Source organism: Scyliorhinus torazame, chromosome 5, assembly GCF_047496885.1.
Source record: "Scyliorhinus torazame isolate Kashiwa2021f chromosome 5, sScyTor2.1, whole genome shotgun sequence".
NCBI lineage: Eukaryota > Metazoa > Chordata > Chondrichthyes > Carcharhiniformes > Scyliorhinidae > Scyliorhinus > Scyliorhinus torazame.
In genome coordinates this window covers 138,412,561-138,435,676 of record NC_092711.1, presented here as the reverse complement: position 1 = coordinate 138,435,676, position 23,116 = coordinate 138,412,561, and the positions used below count along the sequence as shown (strand labels likewise).

Here is a 23,116-nt window from a genome sequence, read left to right as displayed (position 1 = left end):
AGGTAGCCAGTGCTGGAAGTCCTTTCTGGCGTCGCTTGCGTGTGGATCCAGCTGCAGGCGATCTGGTTTAATCCGGAGGTCCATCTTCTGAATCAGATACTAATAAATTGAGGCACGATCAATTTGGCTGGAGACAAAGTTGAATTCAAACTGAGGCTTTATTAGTACCTGAAGTGTGGCCTCCTACAGCAGCTGGCGGAATGGCTGTGAGCTGGAGGCCACGCATATTTATACCCCACCTCCTGGGCGGAGCTAGCATGCAGGGGGCCCAGGTGAACCTGTAGTGTAGGTTCTACCGTACAACCCTTAATATAGGAACACAGTGATTTACCACACCTGTATTACAGGTTCGCCGGTAGTCCCTGCCTGTATAAATATGCGCGTCCTCCAGCCAGCAGCCATTTTGCCAGATGCTGTGGGAGGCCACACATCTGATTGCAAAAAAGCCTCAGTTGGATTCAACTATCGTCTTTGTCCAATTGATCGTGCCTCACACACGCTCTCAAAACCTTCCCTCTCTCTCCCTGACACCCCCACTCTCCTCTACACACCTCCAGTCTTTCTCTCTCTCTCACATCCCTCACTCTGATGCTCCAGTCTCTCTCTCTCCCACATCCCTCTCTCCCCTCCACAAACCCCACACTTGTCCACACACACTTCACTGTCTCCCACCCCACAACTCTCCTCCACAACCCCCTCTTCCTGACACTCACCACTCGCTGCCACACACAGTACCCCCCTGTCCCCCACTCGCCCTTCTCTCCCCCACACACACACTTCTCCCCCCCAACACTTCCCCCTCTCCCCCACACCCCCCCTTTCGCCACTCCCACTCCCCTTCTCTCCCTCACACCTCCTCTTCTCTCCCCCACACCTCCCTCTCTCCCCCCACACCTCCCTCTCTCCCCCACTCCTCTTGCCCCGCCCCCCAGCTCCCTCTCTCCCCCACCCCTCCCCCGTCGCTCTCCCCTCCCCCGCATGGCCACTCCCAGCGTGCCAGAACCTCTCTCTCTCTCTCTCTCTGCCAGAGTTGCTCGCCCCAGGGCTCGGGGGCACTCACTGCTGCAGGTCCACCACGTTGATTCGAGCTTGGGCCTCCACACGATGCAAGCGATCCAGAATCTGCTGGATCTCGTCTGGAAGTGAATTGAGAGAATGGGAGATGGCAAGAAGAAATAAAGAGAGACCAGAAGATTAGAGGATGCAGGCGTGGCTGTGCGCGTCTGCAGGATCTCCCGATATCATCTTCCACGAACTGCATTAAGTCGAGCCTCCATGGAGAGTCACTCGCCCAGTCTCTACGGAGAGTCACTCGCCCAGTCTATACAGAGAGTCACTCGCCCAGTCTCTACGGAGAGTCACTCGCCCAGTCTCTACCGAGAGTCACTCGCCCAGTCTCTACAGAGAGTCACTCGCCCAGTCTCTACGGAGAGTCACTCGCCCAGTCTCTACCGAGAGTCACTCGCCCAGTCTCTACCGAGAGTCACTCGCCCAGTCTCTACCGAGAGTCACTCGCCCAGTCTCTACAGAGAGTCACTCGCCCAGTCTCTACAGAGAGTCACTCGCCCAGTCTCGACGGAGAGTCACTCGCCCAGTCTCGACGGAGAGTCACTCGCCCAGTCTCTACGGAGAGTCACTCGCCCAGTCTCTACGGAGAGTCACTCGCCCAGTCTCTACAGAGAGTCACTCGCCCAGTCTCTACGGAGAGTCACTCGCCCAGTCTCTACCGAGAGTCACTCGCCCAGTCTCGACGGAGAGTCACTCGCCCAGTCTATACAGAGAGTCACTCGCCCAGTCTCTACAGAGAGTCACTCGCCCAGTCTCTACGGAGAGTCACTCGCCCAGTCTCTACCGGTCTCTACAGAGAGTCACTCGCCCAGTCTCTACGGAGAGTCACTCGCCCAGTCTCTACCGAGAGTCACTCGCCCAGTCTCTACCGAGAGTCACTCGCCCAGTCTCTACCGAGAGTCACTCGCCCAGTCTCGACGGAGAGTCACTCGCCCAGTCTATACAGAGAGTCACTCGCCCAGTCTCGACGGAGAGTCACTCGCCCTGTCTCTACAGAGAGTCACTCGCCCAGTCTCTACCGGTCTCTACAGAGAGTCACTCGCCCAGTCTCTACAGAGAGTCACTCGCCCAGTCTCTACAGAGAGTCACTCGCCCAGTCTCTACAGAGAGTCACTCGCCCAGTCTCTACAGAGAGTCACTCGCCCAGTCTCTACAGAGAGTCACTCGCCCAGTCTCTACAGAGAGTCACTCGCCCAGTCTCTACAGAGAGTCACTCGCCCAGTCTCTACAGAGAGTCACTCGCCCAGTCTCTACAGAGAGTCACTCGCCCAGTCTCTACAGAGAGTCACTCGCCCAGTCTCTACGGAGAGTCACTCGCCCAGTCTCTACAGAGAGTCACTCGCCCAGTCTCTACAGAGAGTCACTCGCCCAGTCTCTACAGAGAGTCACTCGCCCAGTCTCTACAGAGAGTCACTCGCCCAGTCTCTACGGAGAGTCACTCGCCCAGTCTCTACAGAGAGTCACTCGCCCAGTCTCTACGGAGAGTCACTCGCCCAGTCTCTACAGAGAGTCACTCGCCCAGTCTCTACAGAGAGTCACTCGCCCAGTCTCTACAGAGAGTCACTCGCCCAGTCTCTACCGAGAGTCACTCGCCCAGTCTCTACCGAGAGTCACTCGCCCAGTCTCTACCGAGAGTCACTCGCCCAGTCTCTACCGAGAGTCACTCGCCCAGTCTCTACAGAGAGTCACTCGCCCAGTCTCTACCGAGAGTCACTCGCCCAGTCTCTACCGAGAGTCACTCGCCCAGTCTCTACCGAGAGTCACTCGCCTAGTCTCTACAGAGAGTCACTCGCCCAGTCTCTACCGAGAGTCACTCGCCCAGTCTCTACCGAGAGTCACTCGCCCAGTCTCTACCGAGAGTCACTCGCCCAGTCTCTACCGAGAGTCACTCGCCCAGTCTCTACGGAGAGTCACTCGCCCAGTCTCTACGGAGAGTCACTCGCCCAGTCTCTACAGAGAGTCACTCGCCCAGTCTCTACCGAGAGTCACTCGCCCAGTCTCTACCGAGAGTCACTCGCCCAGACTCTACCGAGAGTCACTCGCCCAGTCTCTACCGAGAGTCACTCGCCCAGTCTCTACCGAGAGTCACTCGCCCAGTCTCTACCGAGAGTCACTCGCCCAGTCTCTACCGAGAGTCACTCGCCCAGTCTCTACCGAGAGTCACTCGCCCAGTCTCTACCGAGAGTCACTCGCCCAGTCTCTACCGAGAGTCACTCGCCCAGTCTCTACCGGGAGTCACTCGCCCAGTCTCTACCGAGAGTCACTCGCCCAGTCTCTACCGAGAGTCACTCGCCCAGTCTCTACCGAGAGTCACTCGCCCAGTCTCTACCGAGAGTCACTCGCCCAGTCTCTACAGAGAGTCACTCGCCCAGTCTCTACCGAGAGTCACTCGCCCAGTCTCTACCGAGAGTCACTCGCCCAGTCTCTACCGAGAGTCACTCGCCCAGTCTCTACCGAGAGTCACTCGCCCAGTCTCTACCGAGAGTCACTCGCCCAGTCTCTACCGAGAGTCACTCGCCCAGTCTCTACCGAGAGTCACTCGCCCAGTCTCTACCGAGAGTCACTCGCCCAGTCTCTACCGAGAGTCACTCGCCCAGTCTCTACCGAGAGTCACTCGCCCAGTCTCTACCGAGAGTCACTCGCCCAGTCTCTACGGAGAGTCACTCGCCCAGTCTCTACGGAGAGTCACTCGCCCAGTCTCTACCGAGAGTCACTCGCCCAGTCTCTACCGAGAGTCACTCGCCCAGTCTCTACCGAGAGTCACTCGCCCAGTCTCTACGGAGAGTCACTCGCCCAGTCTCTACGGAGAGTCACTCGCCCAGTCTCTACGGAGAGTCACTCGCCCAGTCTCTACCGAGAGTCACTCGCCCAGTCTCTACCGAGAGTCACTCGCCCAGTCTCTACGGAGAGTTACTCGCCCAGACTCTACCGAGAGTCACTCGCCCAGTCTCTACCGAGAGTCACTCGCCCAGTCTCTACAGAGTCACTCGCCCAGTCTCTACCGAGAGTCACTCGCCCAGTCTCTACCGAGAGTCACTCGCCCAGTCTCTACGGACAGTCACTCGCCCAGTCTCTACCGAGAGTCACTCGCCCAGTCTCTTCGGAGAGTCACTCGCACAGTCTCTACGGAGAGTCACTCGCCCAGTCTCTACCGAGAGTCACTCGCCCAGTCTCTACCGAGAGTCACTCGCCCAGTCTCTACCGAGAGTCACTCGCCCAGTCTCTACCGAGAGTCACTCGCCCAGTCTCTACCGAGAGTCACTCGCCCAGTCTCTACGGAGAGTCACTCGCCCAGTCTCTACGGAGAGTCACTCGCCCAGTCTCTACCGAGAGTCACTCGCCCAGTCTCTACGGAGAGTCACTCGCCCAGTCTCTACGGAGAGTCACTCGCCCAGTCTCTACGGAGAGTCACTCGCCCAGTCTCTACAGAGAGTCACTCGCTCAGTCTCTACGGAGAGTCACTCGCCCAGTCTCTACCGAGAGTCACTCGCCCAGTCTCTACGGAGAGTCACTCGCCCAGTCTCTACGGAGAGTCACTCGCCCAGTCTCTACGGAGAGTCACTCGCCCAGTCTCTACGGAGAGTCACTCGCCCAGTCTCTACAGAGAGTCACTCGCCCAGTCTCTACGGAGAGTCACTCGCCCAGTCTCTACGGAGTTAGACTTCAGACGCTCCCCCCCCCCACAAACAACTCCACCTCCCCCGCCATCAGACCCCCCTGACACTCACCGATCAGGTACAGACATTGTCTGTGGTAGACTCGCACAACGCCGACTTCGAGCTGGGCCGAGAGGTAGAGGGAAAAGCGTGGGCGCGATGTACCCGGGTAGAGAGGGCGGACCTGCACCAGAATGTACCGAATGATGTCTTCACTGCAGGGGAGAAGGGAGAAGAGAAATGTCACAGGCACCGTGCCAGGGTGTGAGAGTGAGACAGAGCAGAGAAAGGGGGAGCTGGTGAGAGAAAGACAGAGAGAGGCAGAGAGACAAACAGAGGGAACGAAACAGAGACACAGTGAGACAGATATGCCAGTGGAGACAAAACAAAGTGAGAAAGAGAGATTGAGGCGGACAGATGGACAGAGACACAGCGAATGAGAGTGACAGCGAGTGAGAGTGAAAGATGGATTGAAGGAGAGAGGCAGATAGAGGGTGGAGAGACAGATAGAGGAGGATAGAGAGAGAGAGAGGAGGATAGAGAGAGAGAGATAGAGGAGGAGGGACAGATAGAGAAGGAGAGACAGATCGAGGGGGAGAAACAGATAGAGGGGGAGAGACAGATAGAGGAGGAAAGACAGATAGAGGGGGAGAGACAGATAGAGGGGGAGAGACAGATAGAGGGGGGGACAGATAGAGGGGGAGAGACACGGATAGAGGAGGAGCAACAGAGAGAGGAGGACAGACAGATAGAGGAGGACAGACAGAGAGAGGAGGGGAGACAGATAGAGGTGAACAGGCAGATAGAGGGGGAGAGACAAATAGAGGGGGAGAGACAAATAGAGGGGGAGAGACAGATAGAGGGGGAGAGACAGATAGAGGGGGAGAAACAGATAGAGGGGGAGAGACAGATAGAGGGAGAGAGACAGATGGAGGGGGAGAGACAGATAGAGGGGGAGAGACAGATAGGGGACGAGAGACAGATAGAGGGGGGAGACAGATAGAGGGGGGTGACAGATAGAAGGGGGGGACAGATAGAAGGGGGGGACAAATAGAAGGGGGGGACAGATAGAAGGGGGGGACAGATAGAAGGGGGGGACAGATAGAAGGGGGGGACAGATAGAAGGGGGGACAGATAGAAGGGGGGACAGATAGAAGGGGGGGGACAGATAGAAGGCGGGGACAGATAGAAGGCGGGGAGAGAGATAGAGACGGAGAGACAGATAGACGGGGAGAGACAGATAGAGGGGGAGAGACAGATAGAGGGGGAGAACAGATAGAGGGGGTGAGTCAGATAGAGGAGAGACAGATAGAGGCAGAGAGACAGAAAGAGGGGGAGAGACAGATAGAGGAGAGACACGGATATAGAGAGAGACAGATTGAGTGAGGGGGAGAGACAGATAGAGGAGGAGAGACAGACAGAGGGGGAGAGACAGATAGAGGGGGAGCGACAGATAGAGGGGGAGAGACAGATAGAGGGGGAGAGACAGATAGAGGGGGAGAGACAGATAGAGGGGGAGAGACAGATAGAGGGGGAGAGACAGATAGAGGGGGAGAGACAGATAGAGGGGGAGAGACAGTGTAGCGCACAATGACTTACGAGAGAGACGAGTAGTGATGATGTCGATGAGGCTTTATTAAGCGAGACGAGACTTGTCCCCAGCATTATATAGAGGGGGTGAGTCAGATAGAGGAGAGACAGATAGAGGCAGAGAGACAGAAAGAGGGGGAGAGACAGATAGAGGAGAGACACGGATATAGAGAGAGACAGATTGAGTGAGGGGGAGAGACAGATAGAGGAGGAGAGACAGACAGAGGGGGAGAGACAGATAGAGGGGGAGCGACAGATAGAGGGGGAGAGACAGATAGAGGGGGAGAGACAGATAGAGGGGGAGAGACAGATAGAGGGGGAGAGACAGATAGAGGGGGAGAGACAGATAGAGGGGGAGAGACAGTGTAGCGCACAATGACTTACGAGAGAGACGAGTAGTGATGATGTCGATGAGGCTTTATTAAGCGAGACGAGACAGATAGAGGGGGAGAGACAGATAGAGGGGGAGAGACAGATAGAGGGGGAGAGACAGATAGAGGAGAGACACGGATATAGAGAGAGACAGATTGAGTGAGGGGGAGAGACAGATAGAGGAGGAGAGACAGACAGAGGGAGGAGAGACAGACAGATGCCCCCTCATTCAGCAACAGAATGAAGCGGCGGGGAGAAGCTCGGGTTCTTATACTCCGCCTTCAGGGCGGAGCCAGGAGTCAACAGCCAACCAGGACCCGGGATCTGTCAGCCAATAGCATCACGGCTTCACAGTCCCACATGACCCCTAATACATACCACCACATTCACCCCTTGTTAAAAAGGAACCCGGCGGGGTGGTGGTTCGCATGGTGGTAGGGGTTTACAAGGCTGGTCCTGGGAGGAACATTTTGGGCATGTTACTACAGTTTTAGCCCTACACTGGGCTATGTACAAAGTTTGTGAAACTATTTACAATATTAGTAAGAGAAAAAAAATATTTTTTTTTTGTTACAATCCAACAACATTCTTGGTGTCACGCCGATGCCACGAGTCAATCAAGCATGATGTCTCGTGTCCGTTGATCAGCACCGTGGTTGTCGTCGTCTGGAGCGTCCGGGGCCGTGATTGATCCAGAGTCACCGAAGCCAGTCGTGGTCGTAGTCTCGCGGCGTCTTCTTCGGACCCCGTGGAGCCGTCGGTGCTGGGGTCCTTTGTTGTCATCCAAGATGGCGGCGTCCATGAATCGCACGCGGCCGGGGGTGGACAAAATGGCCGCCCCCATGGATCGCACATGGTCGGGGGTGGACAAAATGGCCACCCCCATGAATCGCACGTGGCTGGGGGGTCACAAGATGGCGGCGCCCATCCTCCCCTCGTGGTGCCCGGGACCCAAAATGGCAGCGCCCGCGGGTCGCACATGGGGCGCTGGGGGGGTTGGGGAGCGCTTGGGCTATGCTGGGCTCGTTCTTCTCCGGGGATTGCGGCGACCCCCCGGGATCGGCACACAGCCGCGTAATGGCCCTTCCTGCCGCAGCTTTTACAAATAGCTGCGCGGGCCGGGCAGCTCTGCCGGGGGTGTTTCGCTTGCCCTCAGAAATAGCAGCGGGCCCCCCCGGGATGGTCTGGCGCTTTAACCGCGCAAGCCTGTGAGGGGGGGGGGGGGTTTGTCGCGACGGGGGTCCATGGAGCCCAAGGGGCTGCCGCGCGGTCGGGGCCGTAGGCGTGGGCGTTTTGCGAGGCCACATCTAGGGAAGCTGCAATGGCCCGTGCCTCAGAGAGTCCTAACGACTCTCTTTCTAAAAGTCTTTGGCGGATTTGGGGAGAGTTCATACCTGCCACAAACGCATCGCGAATTAGCATGTCCGTGTGTTCAATCGCGTTCACCGGCGGGCAGCTGCAGCCCCGTCCCAAAATTAGCAGCGTGGGGTAGAATTCTTCTTGCGTTTCTCCGGGACTTTGCCGTCTCGTTGCGAGTTGGTAGTGCGCGTAGACCTGGTTCACGGGGCGAACGTAGAATCTCTTCAGTAATGCGAGCGCCTTCGGGAAATCCTCTGCGTCTTCTATGAGAGGGTAAATTTCCGGGCTTACCCTCGAATGCAGGACCTGCATTTTCTGGTCTTCTGTGATCCGGCCGGGGGCCGTTTGAAGGTAGCCTTCAAAACATGCTTGCCAGTGTTTAAATACTGCTGCCGAGTTCGCTGCGTGGGGGCTGATCCGCAGGCATTCCGGGGCGATCCGGAGCTCCATAGTCCTTTAAGCTCGCTTAATAAATTGTAGCGCACAACGACTTACGAGAGAGACGAGCAGTGATGAAGTTGATTCAGGCTTTATTAAGCGAGACTTGTCCCCAGCAGTTCAGCAACAGAATGAAGCGGCGGGGAGAAACTCGGGTTCTTATACTCTGCCTTCAGGGCGGAGCCAGGAGTCAACAGCCAACCAGGACCCGGGATCTGTCAGCCAATAGCATCACGGCTAGACAGTCCCACATGACCCCGAATACATACCACCACAGACAGATAGTGGGGGAGCGACAGATAGAGGAGGAGAGACAGATAGAGGGGGAGAGACAGATAGAGGGGGAGAGACAGATAGAGGAGGAGAGACAGATAGAGGGGGAGAGACAGATAGAGGGGGAGAGACAGATAGAGGGGGAGAGACAGATAGAGGAGGAGAGACAGATAGAGGGGGAGAGACAGATAGAGGGGGAGAGACAGATAGAGGGGGAGAGACAGATAGAGGGGGAGAGACAGATAGAGGAGGAGAGACAGATAGAGGGGGAGAGACAGATAGAGGAGGAGAGACAGATAGAGGGGGAGAGACAGATAGAGGGGGAGAGACAGAAAGAGGGGGAGAGACAGAAAGAGGGGGAGAGACAGAAAGAGGGGGAGCGACAGATAGAGGGGGAGGGGCAGACAGGGGGGGAGAGACAGATAGAGGGGGAGCGACAGATAGAGTGGGAGAGACAGACAGAGGGGGAGAGACAGACAGAGGGGGAGAGACAGACAGAGAGAGAGAGACAGACAGAGGGAGGGAGACAGATAGAGGGGGAGAGACAGACAGAGAGAGAGAGACAGAAAGAGGGGGAGCGACAGATAGAGGGGGAGGGGCAGACAGGGGGGGAGAGACAGATAGAGGGGGGAGACAGATAGAGGGGGAGAGACAGATAGAGGGGGAGAGACAGATAGAGGGGGAGAGACAGATAGAGGGGGAGAGACAGATAGAGTGGGAGAGACAGACAGAGGGGGAGAGACAGACAGAGGGGGAGAGACAGACAGAGAGAGAGAGACAGACAGAGGGAGGGAGACAGATAGAGGGGGAGAGACAGACAGAGAGAGAGAGACAGATAGAGGGGGAGAGACAGATAGAGTGGGAGAGACAGACAGAGGGGGAGAGACAGACAGAGGGGGAGAGACAGACAGAGAGAGAGAGACAGACAGAAGGAGGGAGACAGATAGAGGTGAACAGACAGATAGAGGGGGAGAGACAAATAGAGGGGGAGAGACAAATAGAGGGGGAGAGACAGATAGAGGGGGAGAGACAGATAGAGGAGAGACACGGATATAGAGAGAGACAGATTGAGGGGGAGAGACAGATAAAGGAGGAGAGACAGATAGAGGAGGAGAGACAGATAGAGGAGGAGAGACAGATAGAGGGGGAGAGACAGATAGAGGGGGAGAGACAGAAAGAGGGGGAGAGACAGAAAGAGGGGGAGAGACAGAAAGAGGGGGAGAGACAGAAAGAGGGGGAGCGACAGATAGAGGGGGAGGGGCAGACAGGGGGGGAGAGACAGATAGAGGGGGAGCGACAGATAGAGTGGGAGAGACAGACAGAGGGGGAGAGACAGACAGAGGGGGAGAGACAGACAGAGAGAGAGAGACAGATAGAGGGGGAGAGACAGACAGAGGGGGAGAGACAGACAGAGGGAGGGAGACAGATAGAGGGGGAGAGACAGACAGAGAGAGAGAGACAGAAAGAGGGGGAGCGACAGATAGAGGGGGAGGGGCAGACAGGGGGGGAGAGACAGATAGAGTGGGAGAGACAGACAGAGGGGGAGAGACAGACAGAGGGGGAGAGACAGACAGAGAGAGAGAGACAGACAGAGGGAGGGAGACAGATAGAGGGGGAGAGACAGACAGAGAGAGAGAGACAGATAGAGGGGGAGAGACAGATAGAGTGGGAGAGACAGACAGAGGGGGAGAGACAGACAGAGGGGGAGAGACAGACAGAGAGAGAGAGACAGACAGAGAGAGAGAGACAGACAGAAGGAGGGAGACAGATAGAGGTGAACAGACAGATAGAGGGGGAGAGACAAATAGAGGGGGAGAGACAAATAGAGGGGGAGAGACAGATAGAGGGGGAGAGACAGATAGAGGGGGAGAGACAGATAGAGGGGAGAGACAGATAGAGGGGACGAGAGACAGATAGGGGACGAGAGACAGATAGAGGGAGAGAGACAGATAGAGGGAGAGAGACAGATAGGGGACGAGAGATCAGATCAAGGGAGAGATCAGATAGAGGGAGAGAGACAGATAGAGGGGGAGACACAGATAGAGGGGGAGAGACAGATCGAGGGGGAGACACAGATCGAGGGGGAGACACAGATCGAGGGGGAGACACAGATCGAGGGGGAGACACAGATCGAGGGGGAGACACAGATCGAGGGGGAGACACAGATAGAGGGGGAGACACAGATAGAGGGGGAGACACAGATAGAGGGGGAGACACAGGTAGAGGGGGAGACACAGATAGAGGGGGAGACACAGATAGAGGGGGAGACACAGATAGAGGGGGAGACACAGATAGAGGGGGAGACACAGATAGAGGGGGAGACACAGATAGAGGGGGAGACACAGATAGAGGGGGAGACACAGATCGAGGGGGAGACACAGATAGAGGGGGCGAGACAGATAGAGGGGGCGAGACAGATAGAGGGGGCGAGACAGATAGAGGGGGCGAGACAGATAGAGGGGGCGAGACAGATAGAGGGGGCGAGACAGATAGAGGGGGCGAGACAGATAGAGGGGGCGAGACAGATAGAGGGGGCGAGACAGATAGAGGGAGAGAGACAGATAGAGGGAGAGAGACAGATAGAGGGAGAGAGACAGAGGACGAGAGACAGATCAAGGGAGAGATCAGATAGAGGGAGAGAGACAGATAGAGGGGGAGACACGGATAGAGGGGGAGAGACAGGTAGTGGGGGAGAGACAGATAGAGGTGGAGAGACAGATAGAGGTGGAGAGACAGATAGAGGGGGAGAGACAGATAGAGGGGGAGAGACAGATAGAGGGGGAGAGACAGATAGAGGGGGAGAGACAGATAGAGGGAGAGAGACAGAGGACGAGAGACAGATCAAGGGAGAGATCAGATAGAGGGAGAGAGACAGATAGAGGGGGAGACACGGATAGAGGGGGAGAGACAGATAGTGGGGGAGAGACAGATAGAGGGGGAGAGACAGATAGAGGGGGAGAGACAGATAGAGGGGGAGAGACAGATAGAGGGGGAGAGACAGATAGAGAGGGAGAGACAGATAGAGGGGGAGAGACAGGTAGAGAGGGAGAGACAGATAGAGGGAGAGAGACAGATAGAGGGGGAGAGACAGGTAGAGAGGGAGAGACAGATAGAGGGGGAGAGACAGATAGAGGGGGGAGAGATCAGATAGAGGGAGAGAGACAGATAGAGGGGGAGACACAGATAGAGGGGGAGAGACAGATAGTGAGGGAGAGACAGATAGAGGTGGAGAGACAGATAGAGGGGGAGAGACAGATAGAGGGGGAGAGACAGATAGAGGGGGAGAGACAGATAGAGAGGGAGAGACAGATAGAGGGGGAGAGACAGATAGAGATGGAGAGACAGATAGAGGGGGAGAAACAGATAGAGGGGGAGTGACAGATAGAGGGGGAGAGACAGATAGAGGGGGAGAGACAGATAGAGGGGGAGAGACAGATAGAGAGGGAGAGACAGATAGAGGGGGAGAGACAGGTAGAGAGGGAGAGACAGATAGAGGGAGAGAGACAGATAGAGGGGGAGAGACAGATAGAGGAGGAGAGACAGAGGGGGAGAGACAGATTGAGGAGGATAGACAGATAGAGGGGGAGAGACAGATAGAGGGGGAGAGACAGATAGAGGGGGATAGACAGATAGAGGGGGAGAGACAGATAGAGGGGGAGAGACAGATAGAGGGGGAGAGACAGATAGAGGGAGAGAGGCAGATAGAGGGGGAGAGACAGATAGAGGAGGAGAGACAGATTGAGGGGGAGGGACAGATTGAAGGGGAGAGACAGATAGAGGGGGAGAGACAGATAGAGGGAGAGACAGTTTGAGGGGGGAGGCAGATAGAGGGGGAGAGACAGATAGAGGTATGAACGGCTGCAATGGCAAATGAAGGCTGCAGAAGTAGGGAGATCCCCAGTTGGGCAGCATGGTAGCACAGTGGTTAGCACTGTTGCTTCACAGCACCAGTGTCCCAGGTTCGATACCCGGCTTGGGTCATTGTCTGTGCGGAGTTTGCACGTTCTCCCCGTGTCTGCGTGGGTTTCCTCCGGGTTCTCCGGTTTCCTCCCACAAGTCCCGAAAGACGTGCTGTGAGGTGAATTGGACATTCTGAATTCTCCCTCTGTGACCCGGACAGGCTCCGGAATGTGGCGACTGGGGGATTTTCACAGTAACTTCATTGCAGTGTTAATGTAAGCCTACTTGTGGCAATAGTAAATAGTTCTGCATGCTGGACACCATACTCTCCAACATTCCTTTTTTGTTTAAATTTCGAGTACCCAATTATTTTTTTATCCATTTAAGGGGCAATTTAGCGTGGCCAATCCGCCTAGCCTGCACATCTTTGGGTTGTGGGGGTGAAACCCACGCAGACACGGGGAGAATGTGCAAACTCCACACAGACCAGTGATCCGGGGCTGGGATCGAACCTGGGACCTCGGCGCCGCAGGACTCTCCAACATTCCTAAGGAAGATAAGATCATCCTCCTTTGGACACCCAAATCTGGAAAGGAACCATCTGAAAGGAAAGAGTTGGGAATTGCAACTCCAACGGGATTCTCCTGCGCGCCACGTGCGCGGAAAACTAGTTTGTCATCGCTCACACACCGTTCCACCAAAAAGACAAGTTTAAGACTTCCTGGGGACATCCACGATCAAAGCATTGGTACATGATCGACTTTTGTCATTGTCCGAATCGGAGACCAAAAGGTTGCCCTCAACGCCAAAGCGATGACCAGTGCAGATGACTGCTGGGCCGACCACCGGCTCGCCCGCTCCTCCCTGTCCATCAAACGCCATCAGAGGCAACGGAAGATGGAGAAACAGTTCAGAAATACGTTCAACGTTGAGAGATTGCAAGAGCCCAGTATGCTCGTGAACCTCCAACAATGTCTTCACCAGAACCTCCAATCCAATAGGGTGGAGGAAAACTGGAAAGATCTGAAGACAGCCATCATCGCAAGCTGTGAAGAAACCATCGGCTGCAAGACCAGGGAACATCCAAGACTGGTTCGACGAGAACGGCCACACCATCCATGAGCTCATCAACAAGAAGAAGCAAGACGGAGATACAAAGAAGAACTTGGGGAACCAAGAACCAACAATGGACTGAGAAAGCTAAGGAGCTGCAACTCCTCGCTGATGGTCATGCCACCCAGGGCTTCCTCAGTGCCACAAAGGCAATAGGTGGACCCAATACCCTAGGCCTCAAACCGGTGCGGAGTAAGGACCGAACCCTCTTCAGAGAGAGGAAATATCAGCCTTCGCTGGAGTAAACACTTCAAAGAACTCCCAACCCGCTCCAGGGCAAGGTAGGGGGCTGGATTCTCCGCCCCGCCACTTTTCTGCCCCGACCCGCCGGCGGGATTCCCCGTTACGCCGGCTGGTCAATGGGGTTTCCCATCGTGGGGCAGCCCCGCGCCGTCGGGAAACCCCCGGGCGCCGGCAATGCGGAGCATCCCGCCAGGCGGAGAATCCCGCCCCTGGTCTCTTCCTCCGTCAGGATGAATGGAGAAACCCTACCAACCCACACCTGGGGAGCCATCTCTCCGACAACGATGCGGAGATCCAACATCGTATCCAATCCGTGAGCACCTCTCCTTCGGACGCCGAAGGACGAGCGTCTTTGATGATCATGACATTCGTGCTGACACCAAGATCGCCGTGTACAAGGCGGACGTCCTCTCAACCTCTGTACGGCTCTGAAACTAGGATTGCATACAGGCACCACCTCGAGGTCCTGGAGAGGTACCATTAATGCTGTCTGAGATGGATTCTCTACATTGGCTGGGAGGACAGAGGTACTAACATCAGTGTCTTTGTAGGAGCCAAGAGTGCCAGCATCGAGGCCATCATCATCCAAAACCAGGTCCGCTGGGCCGGCCATGTGCTTAGAATCATGGACTTTACATTGCAGGAGGCCATTCAGCCCATCAAGTCTGGACCGGCCCTTGGAAACCCCATTTAAGCCCCACTCCTCCACCCTATCCCCTTTATCCCCGTAACCCAACCTCACCTTTTTGGACACTAAGGGCAATTTAGCATAGCCAATCCACCTAATCTGCATATCTTTGGACTGTGGGAGGAAACCGGAGCACCCGGAGGAAACCCACGCACACACGGGGAGAACGTGCAGACTCCACACAGACAGTGACCCAAGCCGGGAATCGAACCTGGGACCCTGGAGCTGTGAAGCCACAGTGCTTTTAAAAAAAAAAAAATTTAGAGTAGCCAATTATTTTTCTTTTCCAATTAAGGGGCAATTTAGCGTGGCCAATCCACCTACCCTGCACATCTTTGGGTTGTGGGGGCGAAACCCACGCAGACACGGGGAGCATGTGCAAACTGCACACGGACAGTGACCCAGGGCAGGGATTCGAACCCGGGTCCTCAGCGCCACAGTCCCAGTGCTAACCACTGCGCCCCATGCCGCCCTGTGAAGCAACTGTGCTAACCACTATGCTACCATGCTGCCCGTGTCAGAGTCCTGACTACCAAAGGAAAACTTATTCGCTCAGCTCAAGGAAGGCGCCCGAGCAAGAGGGGGACAAAGGCACCCTGAAGGCTTATCTCAAAGACATCAACGCCTGGGAAACCCTTTCTCAGAAGAGACTTACTTTGATGAACCTCCTGATTGAAGGGACGCAATTCTTCCAGGATACCGGACGGCAAGAGGGGGCCCCGAATAGCAGCCTGATAAAGGAATACCAGGGATCTAGAGTCCAAGGACCGATCCCACCTCCCGGAAACAACAGCCAAGTGTGCGGTCAAAGATGCGGCTCCAGGATCGGGCTGGTTTAGCACACTGGGCTAAATCGCTGGCTTTTAAAGCAGACCAAGGCAGGCCAGCAGCACGGTTCAATTCCCGTACCAGCCTCTCCGAACAGGCTGAGTGGAATGTGGTGACTAGGAGCTTTTCACAGTCACTTCATTTGAAGCCTACTTGTGACAATAAGCCATTTCCATTTCATTTTTCATTTTCATCAACCGTGCAAGAACCCACAGAACTCATGAACTCACAGAACCTACGACCATTAACACACAGTTTCTTAGGTGGACAATCAAATTCGTTGGCGAGTGATCGCCGAAGAAGAGTACAAGAGCAAGGAGGTTATACTGAGCTGATACCAGACACCAGTCAGACCTCGGCTGGAATATTGTGCACAGTTCTGGGGGCCACACGAGAGGAAGGATGTGAACACATTGGAGAGAGAGCACAGAAGAGGTTTACAAGGAGAAACTTCAGTTCTGGGAATAGACTGGTTTGTAATGCAGAACAATGTCAGCAGCGTGGGTTCAATTCCCGTACCGGCCTCCCCGAACAGGCGCCAGAATGTGGCGACTAGGGGCTTTTCACAGTAACTTCATTGAAGCCATTATGACAATAAGCGATTATTAATAATTATTATTATTAGATTGGAGAGGTTGGGACTGTTCTCCTTGGAGAGAAGGAGGCCGAGAGGGGATTTGATAGAGATGTTCAAAATCATGTGGGGGGGGGGGTCTGGACAGAGTGGATGGGGAGAAACTGTTCCGGCTTCGTGATAGGATCGAGAACGAGAGGGCCCAGATTTCGAGGTTTTTAAAATTTAGAATACCCAATTCATTTTTTCCAATTAAGGGGCAATTTACCGTGGCGAATCCACCTACCCTGCACATCTTCGGGTTGTGGGGGCGAAACCCACGCAGACACGGGGAGAATGTGCAAACTCCACACGGACAGTGACCCAGAGCCGGTATCGATCCTGGGACCTCGGCGCCGTGAGGCATCAGTGCTAACTCACTGCTCCACCGTGCTGCCCCCCAGATGTAAAGTGATTTGCAAAAGAAGCAAATGTAATGTGCGGAAAACCCGTTTTCACACAGCGAGTGGCTGGGGTCTGGAATGCACTGTCTGGAAGTGTGGTGGAGGCAGGTTCAATCCAGGCGTTAGAGGGGATCAGATGATTATCGGAATAGAAACAATGCGCAGGGGGGAAAGGGCAGGAGAAGGGCACTAAGTCACGATGCTCGTTTGGAGAGACGTCGCAGACAGGATGGGCCGAATGGCCTCCTTCTGCCTCTTAACAGTTCTGTGATTCTGTTAACACTCCCGTGAAGGGCCTGGGGAGGCTTGAGGTGTGAATATTAGGTCCTTGGACAATGGACACGCTTGCGGCAAGGAGTGTCAAAACTGGACGTGTCACAGTATGCCCCATCCCAGTAGGAGCTTCAGTTACTCACCAAGTTCTCACTACGTTCACCCTCAGGTAGTCTCGCTTGGTCACCTTCCCGGCCCTGGTTGCCACCAACCTAACAGAGAGAGAGAGAGAGGTGGGAATTAATCTATTAGATCATGAGACCATAAGTTGTGGGACCCATCAGGTTTGCTCCGCGCATTCAATGAGATTGTGACTGATCCGATGTGATAATCCTCAACTCCAATCTCCCGCCTTATCCCCATAAACCCTCGATTCCCTCACCGATTAAAAATCTGTCTGTCTCGGCCTTGAACGTACTTAACGGCCCAGCCTCTACAGCTCCCTGCGGGAAAGAATTCCACACATTCACCCCCCTCTGAGAGGGGAAATTCCTCCTCATCTCTGTCTGAAATGGGGCGGCCCCCTTACTCTGAGATTCTGCCCTCTGGTCCTGGACTCTCCCACAGGAGGAAACATCCTCTCAGCATCGACCCTGTCGAGCCCCCTGAGAATCCTGTCTGCCTCAATAAGGTCGCCTCTCATTCTTCTAAACTCCAATGAGGACAGGCCCAAATAAGAGGCGACAAAATAACCCTTCTTCCTGGAGGGGGATGTGGGATCTTTGACATTCCCCTAAGAGGTGGCATGGCAGCTAGCCTCCCCCCCCCCCCCCCCCTCCCCACCATGACAGGACTGGTCCCCAAGGAGTGTGTGGACCCTAGATTACAGGCCTAAGGCTCTGGAGAGGGGAGCTCGATCCGGCCACCTTTCCCCTTACAGGGCATCAATAAGATTCTTAATGCGAATGATGCTCAGGTCCTACAGACACAATGCCACCCCTGACCATGGACCAACACCCACCCCCACCCCAGAACCCCCCACACACACACCCACCCACAGATGAAAGCCCACCACCGTACACCCCCACTCTCACCAGATTGTGCTAAATTTGCCAGTATTTCTCTGTAATACATCGGGGAAATAGAACATTCTGCAGTGTCGGTCCTCTCACACCGTCTGAACTCTCTCTAGCCCCGTCACTCTCGCTATCTATTTCTCTGTCTGCCCCTCTGTCTTTTTCTGTGCCTGTTATTTCTCTCTTTTTCTCTTTCTGTTTCTACTTCACCGTCTGTCACTCTGTGTCTGTCTCTCTTTCTCCGTCTATCTCTCTATCTCCGTCTATCTATCTCCCTGAATACCTCTCTCTGTGTCTATCTCTCTATCTTCCTCTGAGTATCTCTCGCTCACTCTCCATCTGTCTCTCTCTGTGTATCTGTCTATCTCTCTCTATCTCTCACTCTCGAGTATCTCTGTCTATCTCTCACTCTCTGATTATCTCTATCTGTCTCTCCAAGTATCTCTGTCTATCTATCTCTATCTGAGTAACTGTCTATCACTTTCTCTCTATCTCTCACTCGGAGTATCTCTCTCTCTCACTATCTCTGTCTATCTGACTCTTTCTCACTCTCTGAGTATCTCTGTCTATCTCTCACTCTCAAAGTACCTGTCTCTCACTCTGAGTATCTGTCCCTCCCTCTCTGAGTATCTGTCTCTCACTCTCAGTCTATTGCTCTATCTTAGTCTGTCTCTCTCTGAGCATCTTTCTGTCTCTATCTCTCTGTCTGAGTATATCCCTCTCTAATCCCCCTTTCTATCTATCTCTGTCAATCTATCTCTCTATCGCCCTCTCTATCTGTCTTTCTCTGTCGCCCTCTCTCTAAGTATCTCTCAATTTCTCTCCGTCTATCTCCTCTCTATCGCCCTCTGAGTATCTGTCTATCTCCCTCTCTATCTTATTCTCTATCTATCTCTGTATCTATCTCCCTCTCTATCTCAGTCTCTATCTATCACTCTATCTTCCTCTCTATCTCTCTCAGTTTCTATCTCTCTGTCTATCTCTGTATCTCGCTCCCTCTCGATCTATCTCAGTTTCTATCTCCCTCTCTAACTCTCTGTCTGTCTCTGTATCTCTCTCTCCCTCTATCTCTCTGTTTCTATCTCCCTCTCTATCTCTGTCTGTCTATCTCTCACTCTCTATCTCCCTCTCTAGCTCCCTCTCTATCTATCTCTCACTCTCTGTCTGTCTCTGTATCTCCCTCTCTATCTATCTCTCACTCTCTATCTCTCTCTCTATCTCCCTCTCTATCTCCCTCTCTATCACTCTATCTCTCTGTCTATCTCACTCAGTCTCTATCTATCTCTCAGTCTCTATCTCCCTCTCTGTCTCTCTCAGTCTGTCTCTCTCTATCTCCCTCTCTATCTCTCTCTCAGTCTCTATCTCCCTCTCTATCTCCCTCTCTATCTATCTCCCTCTCTATCACTCTATCTCTCTGTCTATCTCACTCAGTCTCTATCCATCTCTCAGTCTCTCTCTCTCGGTCTCTATCTCCCTCTCTGTCTATCTCACTCAGTCTCTATCCATCTCTCAGTCTCTCGGTCTCTGTCTCTCTCAGTCTGTCTCTCTCTATCTCCCTCTCTATCTCTCTCTCAGTCTCTATCTCCCTCTCTATCTATCTCCCTCTCTATCTCTCTGTCTATCTCACTCAGTCTCTATCCATCTCTCGGTCTCTATCTCCCTCTCTGTCTCTCTCAGTCTGTCTCTCTCAGTCTCCTCTGTCTATCTCTCTCTGAGTCTCTTTACCAGTGGTTTTTGCAACATTCTCCTGCTCACACAAAGCTCCAGCCAATCAGCTGAGAGCGAACAAGGGACCTGCCGCTGATTGGACAGTGAACAAACGGGCCCTGCCCTCGCCCGGCCAATCCCTGGCGAGAACAGCAAGCCCCGCCCACAGCCCTCGCGTGGGTCGGCAGGGCAGCCAATGGGAAGAGGGGGGCGGGGCGGGGCAGGGGGGGGGAGAATGGCACGTGGCCCAGCAACAGCCGACTCCACCAATCAAGCGTCGCGGCTCCTCAGGCAGCCCAGCAGCAGGAGCTCACATTCCCGCCAAACACAAAGGCGGGCGAGTACAGCCCTTGAAGGGCAGCAACTGAGCCTGAGGGATAAAGATGTGGATAAATCCCAAATCTCACCCAGTGAATCCCAAATATCACCCACTGAATCCCAAAATATTATCCTGCTGAATCCCAATTCTCATCCCACTGAATCACAAATATATCGCAAGGAATGTCATGGGCAGCACGGTAGCTCAAGTGGCTAGCACTGTGGCTTCACAGCTCCAGGGTCCCAGGTTCGATTCCCCGCTGGGTCACTGTGGGGAGTCTTCACGTCCTCCCCGTGTGTGCGTGGGTTTCCTCCGGGTGCTCCGGTTTCCTCCCACAAGTCCCGAAAGACGTGCAGGACAGGTGGATTGGCCGTGATAAATTGCCCTTAGTGTTAGAAGGGGTTACGGGGAGTGGGTAGAAGGGAGGGCTTAAGTGGGTCGGTGTAGACTCGATGGGCCGAATGGCCTGCACTGTGTGCTCTATGTCTCATCCCATTGAATCCCAAATATCATCCCCTGAGTCCCAAAATAGTATTAAATATTATGGGCTGGTTTAGCACAGTGGGCTAAATAGCTGATTTGTAATGCAGCAGCGCGGTTTCAATTCCCGAACAGGTGCCGGAATGTGGCGACTAGGGGCTTTTCACAGTAACTTCATGTGAAGCCTACTTGTGACAATAAGCAATTATTATTATTATTATCCCACTGAATCCCAAATATAATTCCACTGCCCGGCTTCGATCTCATACTCTCTGCCCATCACCCTGTATCAATCCCAAACTAACCCGACTGCCCCACTCTCTCCCCATAGCCCTGCATCATTCCCAAATTAATCCCACTGCCCCACACTCTCCCCATAGCCCTGCATCAATCCCAAACTAATCCCACTGCCCCACTCTCTCCCAATAGCCCTGTATCAATCTCAAACTAATCCCACTGCCCCACTCTCTCCCCATAGCCCTGCATCTATCCCAAACTAATCCCACTACCCCACTCTCTGCCCATCGCCCTGTATCAATCCCAAACTAATCCCACTGCCCCACTCTCTCCCCATAGCCCTGCATCTTTCCCAAATTTATCCCACTGCCCCACACTCTCCCCATAGCCCTGCATCAATCCCAAACTAATCCCACTGCCCCACTGTCTCCCCATAGCCCTGCATCAATCCCAAACTAATCCCACTGCCCCGCTCTCTCCCCACAGCCCTGCATCAACCCCAAATTAATCCCACTGCCCCGCTCTCCCCATAGCACTGCATCAATCACAAACTAATCCCACTGCCCCGCGCTCTCCCCATAGCCCTGCAGCAATCCCAAACTAATCCCACTGCCCCACTCACCCCATAGCCCTGCATCAATCCCAAAGTAATCCCACTGCCCCGCTCTCTCACCACAGCCCTGTATCAATCCCAAACTAATCCCACTGCCCCGCTCTCTCCCAACAGCCCTGCATCAATCCCAAACTAATCCCATTGCCCCGCACTCCCTCTATAGCGCTGCATTAATCCCAAACTAATCACACTGCCCCACACTCTCCCCATAGCCTTGTATCAATCCCAAACAAATCCCACTGTCCCACTCTCTCCCCATTGCCTGTATCAATCCCAAACTAATCCCACTGCCCCACACTCTCCCCATAGGCCTGTATCAATCCCAAACTATTCCCACTGCCCCACTCTCTCCCCAGAGCCCTGTATCAATCCCAAACTAATCCCACTGCCCCACTCTCTCCCCACAGCCCTGAATCAATCCCAAACTAATCCCACTGACCCGCTCTCTCCCATAGCCCTGTATCAATCTCAAACTAATCCCACTGCCCCGCTCTCTCCCCATAGCCCTGTCTCAGACCCAAACTAATCCCACTGCCCCGCTTTCTCCCCATAGCCCAGTATCATTGCCAAACTAATCCCACTGCCCCACGCTCTCCCCTTAGCCCTGTAACAATCCCAAACTAATCCCACTGCCCCACTCTCTCCCCATAGCCCTGTATCAATCCCACACTAATCCCACTGCCCCGCTCCCTCCCCATAGCCCTGTGTCAATCCCAAACTAATCCCACTGCCCCACTCTCTCCCCTTAGCCCTGTATCAATCCCAAACTAATCCCACTGCCCCGCTCGCTCCCCATAGCCCCGCATCAATCCCAAACTAATCCCACTGCCCCGCTCTCTCCCCATAGCCCTGTATCAATCCCAAACAAATCCCACTGCCCCGCTTTCTCTCCCCATCGCCCTGTATCAATCCCAAACTAATCCCACTGCCCCACATTCTCCCCATAGCCCTGTATCAATCCCAAACTAATCCCACTGCCCCACTCCCTCCCTATAGCCCTGTATTAATCCCAAACTAATCCCACTGCCCCGCTCTCTCCCCATTGCCCTGTATCAATCACAAACTAATCCCACTGCCCCTCTTTCTCCCCATAGCCCTGTATCAATCCCAAACTTATCCCACTGCCCCACTCCCTCCCCATAGCCCTGTATCAATCCCAAACTAATCCCAATGCTCCGCTCTCTCCCCATAGCCCTGTATCAATCCCAAACTAATCCCACTGCCCTGCTCTCTCCCCATAGCCCTGTATCAGTCCCAAACTAATCCCACTGTCCCGCTCTCTCCCCATTGCCCTGTATCAATCCCAAACTAATCCCACTGCCCCGCTCTCTCCCCATAGTCCTGTATCAATCCCAAACTAATCCCACTGCCCCGCTCTCTCTCCCCACAGCCCTGTATCAATCCCAAACTAATCCCACTGCGCCGCTCTCTCCCCATAGCCCTGTATCAATCCCAAACTAATCCCACTGTCCCACTCTCTCCCCATTGCCTGTATCAATCCCAAACTAATCCCACTGCCCCACACTCTCCCCATAGGCCTGTATCAATCCCAAACTAATCCCACTGCCCCACTCTCTCCCCACAGCCCTGAATCAATCCCAAACTAATCCCACTGACCCGCTCTCTCCCCATAGCCCTGTATCAATCTCAAACTAATCCCACTGCCCCACTCTCTCCCCATAGCCCTGTATCAGACCCAAACTAATCCCACTGCCCCGCTTTCTCCCCATAGCCCAGTATCATTGCCAAACTAATCCCACTGCCCCACGCTCTCCCCTTAGCCCTGTAATAATCCCAAACTAATCCCACTGCCCCACTCTCTCCCCATAGCCCTGTATCAATCCCACACTAATCCCACTGCCCCGCTCCTTCCCCATAACCCTGTGTCAATCCCAAACTAATCCCACTGCCCCGCTTTCTCTCCCC

The 23,116-nt window shown here is 54.4% G+C and overlaps 1 protein-coding gene across 1 annotated transcript; it reads right to left on the bottom strand.

Moving 5' to 3' along the window:
* Positions 1-1,029: 1,029 nt before the first annotated feature.
* On the bottom strand, positions 1,030-18,831 carry rec8b (REC8 meiotic recombination protein b). The gene is made up of 4 exons (XM_072507661.1): positions 17,853-18,831; positions 16,962-17,030; positions 4,797-4,939; positions 1,030-1,136 (listed from the first exon to the last, which is right to left on the bottom strand). The coding sequence occupies exons 1-4, from the start codon at positions 17,906-17,908 to the stop codon at positions 1,057-1,059; spliced, it is 348 nt and encodes a 115-aa protein (XP_072363762.1). The 5' UTR covers positions 17,909-18,831; the 3' UTR covers positions 1,030-1,056.
* Positions 18,832-23,116: the final 4,285 nt, after the last annotated feature.